Here is a 13,459-nt window from a genome sequence, read left to right on the forward strand (position 1 = left end):
ATTTTAATTTTTATAGCTTAAAAGTCCCTACAGTAGCCTCTAGAGGATTCGCTGATAAACACAAGAACATTAGAACGTTAGCTATATTTATAAACCCAAGAACGTTAAGCAATTAGTTAAATTTACCTTAATAACCAAATCAAACTTCTGGTGAAAGTCTCTATTTACTGGCTCCAGGAGACTAAGTTCTGCAGTCCTTGGATGCATATGAAAAAATCGTGGGTAATCCTCAGGAGTCCCTGAAAGACATTGATATTTCAGCACTTAATTGAGAACAATAAGTAATATGTGTATTTGCTATATCTATTTCCCTTCATTAACTGAGGAACAAAATCATAATTTTATTAGTAAATTAAGTTTCAAAATTATACAGTCTAGGGAAAGCAGATGCAAATGTGGTATATCATTCATTAGTTTATGAGTAAGAGGGTGAAAATACCTGTTTGGATGATTTTCCAAATATCTTTTATTAAGTAATTAATTTGAAACTTCATCACATAAAAGAGATATAAAGTGTATTGAGAACAAATTTTGAATTATAAAATTGTATTTTAGTGGTACATAAATCTTAATTATAATCTGCATCGCCTTTCACCATATCTTGTGACAATGACTAGTAATTTGTACCAAATTGCTTGGAAATTAAAATAAGAATATTCTGTTCTAGCTGGGCAAGTATTTTTTCTTAAGATAAGTATTCAGCTGAATAACTCAATCATATGAAATAGATAAAATATTTTGAATTACTCAGTGTCTACAGAGGATATTTCTTTTTTTTGCGGTACGCAGGCCTCTCACTGTTGTGGCCTCTCCCGTTGCGGAGCACAGGCTCCGGACGCGCAGGCTCAGCGGCCATGGCTCATGGGCCCAGCTGCTCCGTGGCATGTGGGATCTTCCCGGACCGGGGCACGAACCCGCGTCCCCTGCATTGGCAGGCGGACTCTCAACCACTGCGCCACCAGGGAAGCCCGACAGAGGATATTTCTTAAATGCAGCCATTTTAGTAAGTTGAAATTTCCTTGAATTGTATCATTTTCCTTTGTATACTACAACATTCTTTTTTCCCAAAGTGAAAATAAAGTGGAAGTCAAATCATATAACTGTGGAATATATGCATTTAGCATAACAATAATGATAAGAATAAAATAATACGGCTGCCAATTATTGAATCCTACACTGTACTAACTGCTTTATATAAGTAATCATTGATAACTCTGTAAATCATTCCCATTTTACACAGGAGAACTTAGGAGATTTGCAATATTAAGTAATTTGTCCAAAGTCAAAGAGACAATGTCAGACAGAACTTGCATTCAAATCTAGGTTGACAGATGCCAAAAATATCCAAAAATGCGTTAATTGCTATACTGTTTTGCTTCAACTATGAGACAAGAAAGAAAATTTTCCTGGGCATTATGTGAGGGGAGAAAATGTATGCCAGTAAAATAGACTTTAAAATCCAGAAATTAGGGCTTCCCTGGTGGCACAGTGGTTGAGAGTCCGCCTGCCGATGCAGAGGACACGGGTTCGTGCCCCGGTCCGGGAAGATCAGACATGCCGGGGAGCGGTTAGGCCCGTGAGCCATGGCCGCTGAGCCTGTGCGACCGGAGCCTGTGCTCCGCAACAGGAGAGGCCACAACAGTGAGAGGCGCGCGTACCGCAAAAAAAAAAAAAAAAAAAAAAAAATCCATAAATAGTCAAAATTGCATTTGAAAATTGAGCTTATGATAAAGGAGTCATCTCAAAATAATAACGGAAAATGGATTTTTGAATAGGAGCATTAACCTAATAGGAGAGACAGAAAATGATAAAACTGTGTCTATTCTTCATACAATATACTAGAGTAAACCCCAAATGGATAAGATATTCATGCACAATAAGCAATAAAACAACAGCTAGTAATAGATGAAAACATGGATGAATTCTATTCTAATGTGAGAGTGGGCATAACTTTCCTACCTATGGCTCAAAATAAAGAAATAATAAGGAAAAAGAGTGATAAATTTAATGGCATTACAAATTGCATGGCAAAACACAATAAACAAAGTAAAACTGCAGGTGACAAACTAGGGAAATATTTGTATTTACGTCAGAGACAAAGGCTCATATCCCTAACATATGTACATTTTCAAATTAGGAAAGTAAAAGATCAGCAATATATTTATTAAAAAATTTTGGGATAGAGAATGAACAGATGGTTCACAGAAAGAGAAAGGCAGATGACTCTTGACTGCACACAAAGATATTCACCTTTATACATAAGAAGAAAAACTCAAAACCACACTGAGATTCTATTTCTCTCTTGCTCAGTTAGCAATGGTCCAAGGTGGATGCCAAAATCCATGAACTGAATTTTTGCTAATGATCCCACCATTTTTCTCACTATACTGGTTCAAATCTCCTTATTCCTCTAATACAACTCTGCATATATTTTCCAAATGATTCTTCCTTGTCTGTCATTCTCCCCATGGTTTTCACTTACACAGTGTTTGCTCATTCAGAGTCTTGTCATTTCATTCTTCTACCACTGTGATAGCCTCCTAAATCTTCTAACATCCCATTTACTTATAATCACTGAAATGAACGTTACTTGAAATAAATGCCACTTTCCTCTCCCAGTTAGCTAGATACAATTTTTACTTATTGTTTACTGTGGTGATCCCCAAAGTAGGATTGAGGAAAAAATATCAAACCTCTTGGAACAGGTTAAGCTGGCGGAAGAGAAAGACGCGGAGATCACCTTCCTCCCCACAGATACATCAGAAATACATCTACACGTGAAACAACTCCTACAGAACACCTACTGACCGCTGGCAGAAGACCTCAGACCTCCTAAAAGGCAAGAAACCCACCACGTACCTGGGTAGGGAAAAAGAAAAAAGAATAAACAGAGACAAAAGGATAGGGACGGGACCTGCACCAGTAGGAGGCAGCTGTGAAGGAGTTTTCCATACACTAGGAAGCCCCTTCGCGGGCGGAGACTGCGGGTGGCGGAGGGGAAAAGCTTCGGAGCCACAGAGGAGAGCACAGCAACAGGGGTGCGAAGGCAAAGCGGAGAGATTCCCGCACAAAGGATCGGTGCCGACCGGCACTCACCAGCCCGAGAGGCTTGTCTGCTCACCTGCCACAGCGGGCGGGGCTGTGAGCAGAGGCTCAGGCTTCGGTCAGAGCGCAGGGAGAGGACTGGGGTTGGCGGCGTGAACACAGCCTGCAGGGGGTTAGTGCGCCACGGCTAGCCGGAAGGGAGTCCGGGGAAAAGTCTGGGCCTGCCGAAGAGGCAAGAGACTTTTTCTTAACTCTTTGTTTCCTGGTGCACGAGGAGAGGGGATTAAGAGCGCTGCTTAAAGGAGCTCCAGAGACCGGTGCGAGCCGCGGCTAAAAGCGCGGACCCCAGAAACGGGCATGAGACGCTAAGGCTGCTGCTGCCGCCACCAAGAAGCCTGTGTGCGAGCACAGGTCACTATCCACACCCCGCTTCCGGGGAGCCTGTGCGGCCCGCCACTGCCAGGGTCCCGGGAGCCAGGGTCAACTCCTCCAAGAGAACGCACGGCGCGCCTCAGGCTGGTGCAACGTCACGCAGGGCTCTGCCGCCGCAGGCCCGCCCCGCAGTCCGTGCCCCTCCCTCCCCCTCGGCCTGAGTGAGCCAGAGCCACCGAATCAGCGGCTTCTTTAACCCCGTCCTGTCTGAGCGTCCTGTCTGAGCAAAGAACAGACGCCTTATGGCGACCTACACGCAGAGGCGGGGCCAAATCCAAAGCTGAGCCCCTGGGAGCTGTGAGGGCAAAGAAGAGAAAGGGAAATCTCTCCCAGCAGCCTCAGAAGCAGCAGATTAAAGCTCCACAATCAACTTGATATACCCTGCATCTGTGGAATACCTGAATAGACAACGAATCATCCCAAATTAAGGAAGTGGACTTTAGGAGCAAGATCTATGATTATTTCCCCTTTTCCTCTTTTTGTGTGTATGTGTATGCTTCTGTGTGAGATTTTGTCTGTATAGCTTTGCTTCCAACATTTGTCCTAGGGTTCTATCTGTCCGTTTTTTTCTCTTAATAATTATATTTTTAGTTTAATAACTTTATTATATGTTATCTTACTTTATCTACTTTTTTCCTTCCTTCCCTCCCTCCTTCCTCCCTCCCTTGCTCCTTTCTTTCTTTCTACTTCTACTAATTCTTTCTTTCTACTTTTTCTCCCTTTTATTCTGAGCCGTGTGGATGAAAGGCTCTTGGTGTTCCAGCCAAGAGTCAGTGCTGTGCCTCTGAGGTGGGAGAGCCACCTTCAGGACACTGGTCAACAAGAGACCTCCCAGCTCCACATAATATCGAAAGGCAAAAATCTCCCAAAGATCTCCATCTCAACACCAGCACCCAGCTTCACTGAACGACCAGCAAGCTACAGTGCTGGACATCCTATGCCAAACAACTAGCAAGACAGGAACACAACCTCACCCATTAGCAGAGAGGCTGCCTAAAATCATAATAAGTCCACAGACACCCCAAAACACACCACCAGACGTGGACCTGCCCACCAGAAAGACAAGATCCAGCCTCATCCACCAGAACACAGGCACTAGGCCCCTCCACCAGGAAGCCTACAAACCCACTAAACCAACCTTAGCCACTGGGGACAGACACCAAAAACAACGGGAACTACGAACCTGCAGCCTGCAAAAAGGAGACCCCAAACACAGTAAGATAAGCAAAATGAGAAGACAGAAAAACACACAACAGATGAAGGAGCAAGATAAAAACCCACCAGACCTAACAAATGAAGAGGAAATAGGCAGTCTACCTGAAAAAGAATTCAGAATAATGATAGTAAAGATGATCCCAAATCTTGGAAATAGAATAGACAAAATGCAAGAAACATTTAACAAGGACCTAGAAGAACTAAACATGAAACAAACAATGATGAACAACACAATAAATGAAATGAAAATACTCTAGATGGGATCAATAGCAGAATAACTGAGGCAGAAGAACGGATAAGTGACCTGGAAGATAAAATAGTGGAAATAACTACTGCAGAGCAGAATAAAGAAAAAAGAATGAAAAGAACTGAGGACAGTCTCAGAGACCTCTGGGACAACATTAAATGCACCAATATTTGAATTATAGGGGTTCCAGAAGGAGAAGAGAAAAAGAAAGGAACTGAAAAATATTTGAAGAGATTATAGTTGAAAACTTCCCTAATATGGGAAAGGAAATAGATAATCAAGTCCAGGAAGCACAGAGAGTCCCACACAGCATAAATCCAAGGAGAAATACGCCAAGACACATATTAATCAAACTGTCGAAAATTAAATACAAAGAAAACATATTAAAAGCAGCAAGGGAAAAACAACAAATAACACACAAGGGAATCCCCATACGGTTAACAGCTGATCTATCAGCAGAAACTCTGTAAGCCAGAAGGGAGTGGCAGGACATATTTAAAGTGATGAAGGAGGAAAACCTGCAACCAAGATTACTCTACCCAGCAAGGATTTCATTCAGATTTGATGGAGAAATTAAAACCTTTACAGACAAGCAAAAGCTGAGAGAGTTCACACCACCAAACCAGCTCTACAACAAATGCTAAAGGAACTTCTCTAGGCAAGAAACACAAGAGAAGGAAAAGACCTACAATAACGAACCCAAAACAATTTAGAAAATGGGAATAGGAACATACATATTGATAATTACCTTAAATGCAAATGGACTAAATGCTCCCACCAAAAGATACATTAGCTGAATGGATACAAAAACAAGACCCATATATATGCTGTCTACAAGAGACCCACTTCAGACCTAGAGACACATACAGACTGAAACTAAGGCGATGGAAAAAGATATTCCATGCAAATTGAAACAAAAAGAAACCTGGAGTAGCAATTCTCATATCAGACAAAATACATTTTAAAATAAAGAATATTAGAAGAGACAAAGAAGGACACTACATAATGATCAAGGGATCGATCCAAGAAGAAGATGTAACAATTATAAATATTTATGCACCCAACATAGTAGCACCTCAATATATAAGGCAAATACTAACAGCCATAAAAGGGGAAATTGACAGTCACACATTCACAGTAGGGGACTTTAACACCCCACTTTCACCCATGGACAGATCATCCAAAATGAAAATAAATAAGGAAACACAAGCTTTAAATGATACATTAAACAAGATGGACTTAATTGATATTTATAGGACATTCCATCCAAAAACAACAGAATACACATTTTTCTCAAGTGCTCATGGAACATTCTCCAGGATAGATCATATCTTGGGTCACAAATCAAGCCTTGGTAAATTTAAGAAAATTGAAATTGTATCAAGTATCTTTTCCAACCACAATGCTATGAGACTAGATATCAATTACAGGAAAAGATCTGTAAAAATACAAACACATGGAGGCTAAACAATACACTACTTAATAACGAACTGATCACTGAAGAAATCAAAGAGGAAATTTAAAAATACCTAGAAACAAATGACAATGGAGACATGACGACCCAAAATCTATGTGATGCAGCAAAAGCAGTTCTAAGATGGAAGTTTATAGCAATACAATCCTACCTTAAGAAACAGGAAACATCTCGAATAAACAACCTAAACTTGCACCTCAAGCAATTAGAGAAAGAAGAACAAAAAAACCCCAAAGTTAGCAGAAGGAAAGAAATCATAAAAATCAGATCAGAAATAAATGAAAAAGAAATGAAGGAAACTATAGCAAAGATCAATAAAACTAAAAGCTGGTTCTTTGAGAAGATAAACAAAATTGATAAACCATTAGCCAGACTCATCAGGAAAAAAAGGGAGAAGACTCAAATCAATAGAATTAGAAATGAAAAAGGAGAAGTAATAACCGACACTGCAGAAATACAAAAGATCATGAGAGATTACTACAAGCAATTCTATGCCAATAAAATGAACAACCTGGAAGAAATGGTCAAATTCTTAGAAATGCACAACCTGCCAAGACTGAATCAGGAAGAAATAGAAAATATGAAGAGACCAATCACAAGCACTGAAATTGAAACTGTGATTAAAAATCTTGCAACAAGCAAAAGCCCAGGACCAGATGGCTTCACAGGCGAATTCTATCAAACATTTAGAGAAGAGCTAACACCTATCCTTCTCAAACCCTTCCAAAATATAGCAGAGGGAGGACCACTCCCAAACTCATTCTATGAGGCCACCATCACCCTGATACCAAAACCAGACAAGGATGTCACAAAGAAAGAAAACTACAGGCCAATATCACTGATGAACATAGATGCAAAAATCCTCAACAAAATACTAGCAAACAGAATCCAACAGCACATTAAACGGATCATACACCATGATCAAGTGGGATTTATTCCAGGAATGCAAGGATTCTTCAATATACGCAAATTAATCAACATGATACGCCATATTAACAAATTGAAGGAGAAAAACCATATGATCATCTCAATAGATACAGAGAAAGCTTTCGACAAAATTCAACACCCATCTATGATAAAAGCTCTGCAGAAAGTAGGCATAGAGGGAACTTTCCTCAACATAATAAAGGCCATATATGACAAACGCGCAGCCAACATCATCCTCAATGGTGAAAAACTGAAAGCATTTCCAGTAAGATCAGAAACAAGACAAGGTTGCTCACTCTCACCACTCTTATTCAATATAGTTTTGGAAGTTTTAGCCACAGCAATCAGAGCAGAAAAGGAAATAAAAGGAATCCAAATCGGAAAAGAAGAAGTAAAGCTGTCACTGTTTGCAGATGACATGATACTATACATAGAGAATCCTAAAGATACTACCAGAAAACTACTAGAGCTAATCCATGAATTTGGTAAAGTAGCAGGATACAAAATTAATGCACAGAAATCTCTGGCATTCCTATACACTAAAGATGAAAAACCTGAAAGTGAAATCAAGAAAACACTCCCATTTACCATTGCAACAAAAAGAATAAACTATCTAGGAATAAACCTACCTAAGGAGACAAAAGACCTGTATGCAGAAAATTATAAGACACTGATGAAAGAAATTAAAGATGATACAAATAGATGGAGAGATATACCATGTTCTTGGATTGGAAGAATCAACATTGTGAAAATGACTCTACTACCCAAAGCAATCTATAGATTCAATGCAATCCCTATCAAACTACCACTGGCATTTTTCACAGAACTAGAACAAAAAATTTCGCAATTTGTATGGAAACACAAAAGACCCCGAATAGCCAAAGCAATCTTGAGAACGAAAAATGGAGCTGGAGGAATCAGGCTCCCAGACTTCGGACTATACTACAAAGCTACAGTAATCGAGACAGTATGGTACTGGCACAGAAACAGAAAGATAGATTAATGGAACAGGATAGAAAGCCCAGAGATAAACCCACGCACATATGGACACCTTATCTTTGATAAAGGTGGCAGGAATGTACAGTGGAGAAAGGACAGCCTCTTCAATAAGTGGTGCTGGGAAAATTGGACAGCTACATGTAAAAGTATGAGATTAGATCACTCCCTAACACCATACACAAAAATAAGCTCAAAATGGATTAAAGACCTAAATGTAAGGCCAGAAACTATCAAACTCTTAGAGGAAAACATAGGCAGAACACTCTATGACATAAATCACAGCAAGATCCTTTCTGACCCACCTCCTAGAGAAATGGAAATAAAAACAAAAATAAACAAATGGGACCTAATGAAACTTCAAAGCTTTTGCACAGCAAAGGAAACATAAACAAGACCAAAAGACAACCCTCAGAATGGGAGAAAATATTTGCAAATGAAGCAACTGACAAAGGATTAATCTCCAAAATTTACAAGCAGCTCATGCAGCTCAATAACAAAGAAACAAACAACCCAATCCAAAAATGGGCAGAAGACCTAAATAGACATTTCTCCAAAGAAGATATACAGACTGCCAACAAACACATGAAAGAATGCTCAACATCATGAATCATTAGAGAAATGCAAATCAAAACTACAATGAGATATCATCTCACACCAGTCAGAATGGCCATCATCAAAAAATCTAGAAACAATAAATGCTGGAGAGGGTGTGGAGAAAAGGGAACACTCTTGCACTGCTGGTGGGAATGTGAATTGGTTCAGCCACTATGGAGAACAGTATGGAGGTTCCGTAAAAAACTACAAATAGAACTACCATATGACCCAGCAATCCCACTACTGGGCATATACCCTGAGAAAATCATAATTCAAAAAGAGTCATGTACCAAAATGTTCATTGCAGCTCTATTTACAATAGCCCGGAGATGGAAACCACCTAAGTGCCCATCATCAGATGAATGGATAAAGAAGATGTGGCACATATATACAATGGAATATTACTCAGCCATAAAAAGAAACGAAATTGAGCTATTTGTCATGAGGTGGATAGACCTAGAGTCTGTCATACAGAGTGAAGTCAGAAAGAAAAAGACAAATACTATACGCTAACACATATATATGGAATTTTAGAAAAAAAAAATGTCATGAAGAACCTAGGGGTAAGACAGGAATAAAGACACAGACCTACTGGAGAACGGACTTGAGGATATGGGGAGGGGAAAGGGTGAGCTGTGACAGGGCGAGAGGGAGTCATGGACATATATACACTACCAAACGTAAGGTAGATAGCTAGTGGGAAGCAGCCGCATGGCATAGGGATATCAGCTTGGTGCTGTGACCGCCTGGAGGGGTGGGATAGGGAGGGAGATGCAAGAGGGAACAGATATGGGAACATATTGTATATGTATAACTGATTCACTTTGTTATAAAGCAGAAACTAACACACCATTGTAAAGCAATTATACCCCAATAAAGATGTTAAAAAAAATAAAAATAAAAAAATAAAATAAAATGTGTTTCTTATAGATAGCATGTAGTAAGATCATGTTTTTCTTTTTCTCTTTTTATGTATTGTGCCAATCTGAATCTTTTAATTGGAACATTGAATCCATTTACATTGATTGTGATTACTAAAAAGATGTTATTTACCTCTGCCATTTTGCTGTCTTCTATATATCTTAGGCCCTTTTTGTTCCTCTATTGTTCCATTACTGCTTTATTTTTCATGTGTACTGTTTAAATTCCTTTGTTTTGTGCTTTACTATAAATTTTCAAATTATGTAAACAATTAAATTGTTAAACTATTCTCCTAGTGGCTATGCTGGGAATTAAGATTGATGTCTTAATTTATGGCAATCTAATTTGGACTAATAGCAACTTAACTTCAATAGTATATAAAAATTTTACTCCTGTATAACTCATTTTACCTTTGCTCTTTGCTGTTATTATCACAAGTTACATGTTTCTACTTTGTCCATCAATATAGATGTATAATTATTGATTTATGATATTTTCTTTAAATCAAATAAGAGAAAGAAGAATTACTAACGTGTGTGTGTGTGTGTGTGTGTGTGTATATATATATATATAAAAAATGTCTTTTATACTTAACTATGTAGTTATTTTTACCAGTGTTCTTTATTTCTTCATGTAGAACTGAGATACTTTCTATTGTGCTTTCATTTCAGCCTTAGGTCTCTACCCTTCAATATTTCTTGTAGCAAAGGTGTGTTACTGATAAATTCTCAGATTATCTGGGAATATCTTAATTTCTCATTTATTTTTGAAGGCTATATTTGCTGTATTTAGAACTATTAATGAACATTTTCTTTTTCTTTCAGTTCTCTGAACATGTCATACTAATGTATTCCAGTATTCATGTTGCCTGATGAGAAGTCGGGTTATAATTTTATTGAGAATCAATTTCTATTTGCATATTATTTTTTTTGCATATTTCTATTATGCATAAATTGGTCCACAGAATGGTATTTTTTAGGTCTCTGAAGCTCTCTTTGCATTTCTTCATTCTTCATTTCTTCATTGCATTTCTTCATTCTTTTTCTCTTTCATCTTCTCAGATTTGGTAATTCAATTGACCTCTCTTCAAGTTTGCTGATTCTTTCTTCTTCCTGCTTGAATCTTCATTGAGCCCTGCTAGTGAATTTTTTATTTCAGTTGTTATACTTTTCAACTCCAAAATTTGTTTCCTTTTCATAATTTCTATCTTTTTGTTGATATTCTCTATTAAGATGACATAGAATTGGCTCAGGCTACTGTGGGTAATCAACAGCAGTGGCAGTAATTCCCCCATTGATAATAATGATGGTAGGACCAGTGAAGGGGTTGGCTTTTTACACACATCAGCATCCACATCCTCAAGTCTAGTAATCCGACTATAAACAATGTGTGAAAGTAGAAGAGCTTGCCACCTAGCAACTGGGAAAACAAGCTCTGAAGGACACATACATTCAGAATTATCTGGATGGACATAAGGGAAACTAAGAGTTCTGGAAAAATAGGTAAAATCAGAGCCATGGGAACCCTGTCTTGTGGCAGAGGGAAACGGTTTGTGCTTCTAAACAGTTTTGCATGACTTAGGAAACATACTTTATTTTGCTTCCTAATGGTAATAACAACATCAACTATCATTTATCGAGTGCTTTTTTCCAGGCACTAATATTTACATGAATTAGATCAAATTCTCAAAACACTTTTACAGAAAAGTCTATTTTGATCAATCCCTTTGTCAAAGGTCTATTTTAAAGAGGAACAATCTGAGACAGAGAGATTAAGTAACTCGCCTAACATTATATGAATAGTAAGGGTTGAAGTCAGGATTTAAACATGGATAGTACAATTCCTGAGGCTATGCTCTCAACACTTACAATGTCCTCTCTGTCTTTTAGAAGTGTACATACTATGAAAATATATCAATTTATTTAACTTAGCTGTGAAAGCAAAGTTAATGATAGAGGTTATATATATTATGTAGTACTATCCATTATCCTAATGTTGGAGGTTGATGAAACTTAACGTCATTATGTCATTTTTCTGTTCTAATTCCTGCATTGGTTCCACGTTTCACTCAGAGTAAAAGCCAACAAAGCTCAATAGTATACAAGACTATATCTTCTGGTCGCCCTTATTTCTCATACCCTCTTTCTTCTACTTCCCCCTCACTGACTCCTCTCCAGTGCTACTGGCCTCATTGATGTTTCTGAAACTCACCAGGCAAACTCCTGCTTCTATCTCTGCCTAGAAACTCTTTTCCCAGATATCAACATGGTTAACTCCTTCAAGTTCTATAGGATTTTACTCAAATCTCACCTTTTCAATGAGACATATCTTGATCAATCCTATTTAATACTGCAACACCCCTTCTGTACCTCTAATCCCATTCATCAGCTCGATTTTTCTCATAGCACTACCATTTATTTTGTATAATAAATACATTTATTTACCACATTAATTGTTTATTGCCTGTTTCTGCTGCCCGAAAACCAGTGCTACAAAGTGAGGAATCTGTCTTGCTCAACAGAGTAAGCACTCATTTATTCAAAGAGATTAAATTTTTTAAAGTGAAAGAAACATGAATATCAGTGGATACTATCCCATTCTGAGTAACATGGTTCCCCAAGACTATCTTTAAATGTAATGCTTTGGACTTTGCACAGGCTGCATCAACTATCTAAATAATTTTTATCCCATTTTATACTTGAAAACCCCTCTCTTTCTGCTAAAATAACTCTGTCTAAGCAATTTTCTTAGAAATCCTTAGTACTTTACTCCCATGAGACCACATGATATGTGGCTCATACTTTATTTGTAGTACTTAAAACCATGTATTTTAATTTATCTTTTGGCATGTTTCTATCCATAGACTCTACCCCTCCCTAACCTAGAACATTTATCCCTCATCTTCGTATCTATAGCATCTAGCATAGTAATTGACATATTGTCAAGCCCTCAGTTAATAAAATAAACAATAACTATTTCCTTTTATGTATACCAAACCCCCTACAGACTTAAAAGAGACTTCTGTTTATGTTTATAAGCGCTTTTAAAAAGTTTAATCGTCTAATCTATACAACTGACTTATAATACGTATGTAGTTCTAGACACCAAAGGCTTGAAACAGAATTACTTAAGTTTTCTTTACAGACAGCATTTCTAAGTAGGATATAGCATCATATTTTGAAATCTGTCTAACGTCTCTAGGTGGTTGTGTTGTTATATATGTGTACATGGGGTGGGAAGGGGTTAAGGGTAAAGTTAAATTCCATTGAATAGTTGTTTTCAAGCATACTTCACAAGTGACCTTCTTCATTAAGAGATGTATGGTGTGTTTTACATATATCTGTCTCTCTGGAGACTATAAATCATGCAAAGCAGCAACATCCATATTTTAGCAAAAGCAATTCAAGAAGAGTGACATGATCAGATTCTCATTTTTGCTTTTGGTACAACTGGCAGATATGCACAAGAATGGATTAAAATGGCTTCTGTGAAATTGTTCAAGGAAAAATTAACCAAGGGTATAATGTTTCCTTGGGGTAACACGATCTTTCTCTTTCCTTTTGGCTCCGATAGCTCTTAAATTTAAGTCACATATTTTTAGAATT

At 38.0% G+C, this 13,459-nt stretch overlaps 1 protein-coding gene across 8 annotated transcripts in view; it reads right to left on the reverse strand.

The window, feature by feature from the left end:
• The window catches only part of PCDH15 (protocadherin related 15), a 727,135-nt gene that overhangs the window by 316,882 nt on the left and 396,794 nt on the right, over window positions 1–13,459 (reverse strand). For all 8 annotated transcript variants that reach the window (XM_033841882.2, XM_033841881.2, XM_073793727.1 and 5 more), the window contains one exon: window positions 127–239. In XM_033841882.2, the coding sequence (XP_033697773.1) occupies window positions 127–239 (113 nt within the window). The remainder of the gene's footprint in view (window positions 1–126; window positions 240–13,459) is intronic.

Source organism: Tursiops truncatus, chromosome 16 (assembly GCF_011762595.2).
Source record: "Tursiops truncatus isolate mTurTru1 chromosome 16, mTurTru1.mat.Y, whole genome shotgun sequence".
Taxonomy (NCBI): domain Eukaryota; kingdom Metazoa; phylum Chordata; class Mammalia; order Artiodactyla; family Delphinidae; genus Tursiops; species Tursiops truncatus.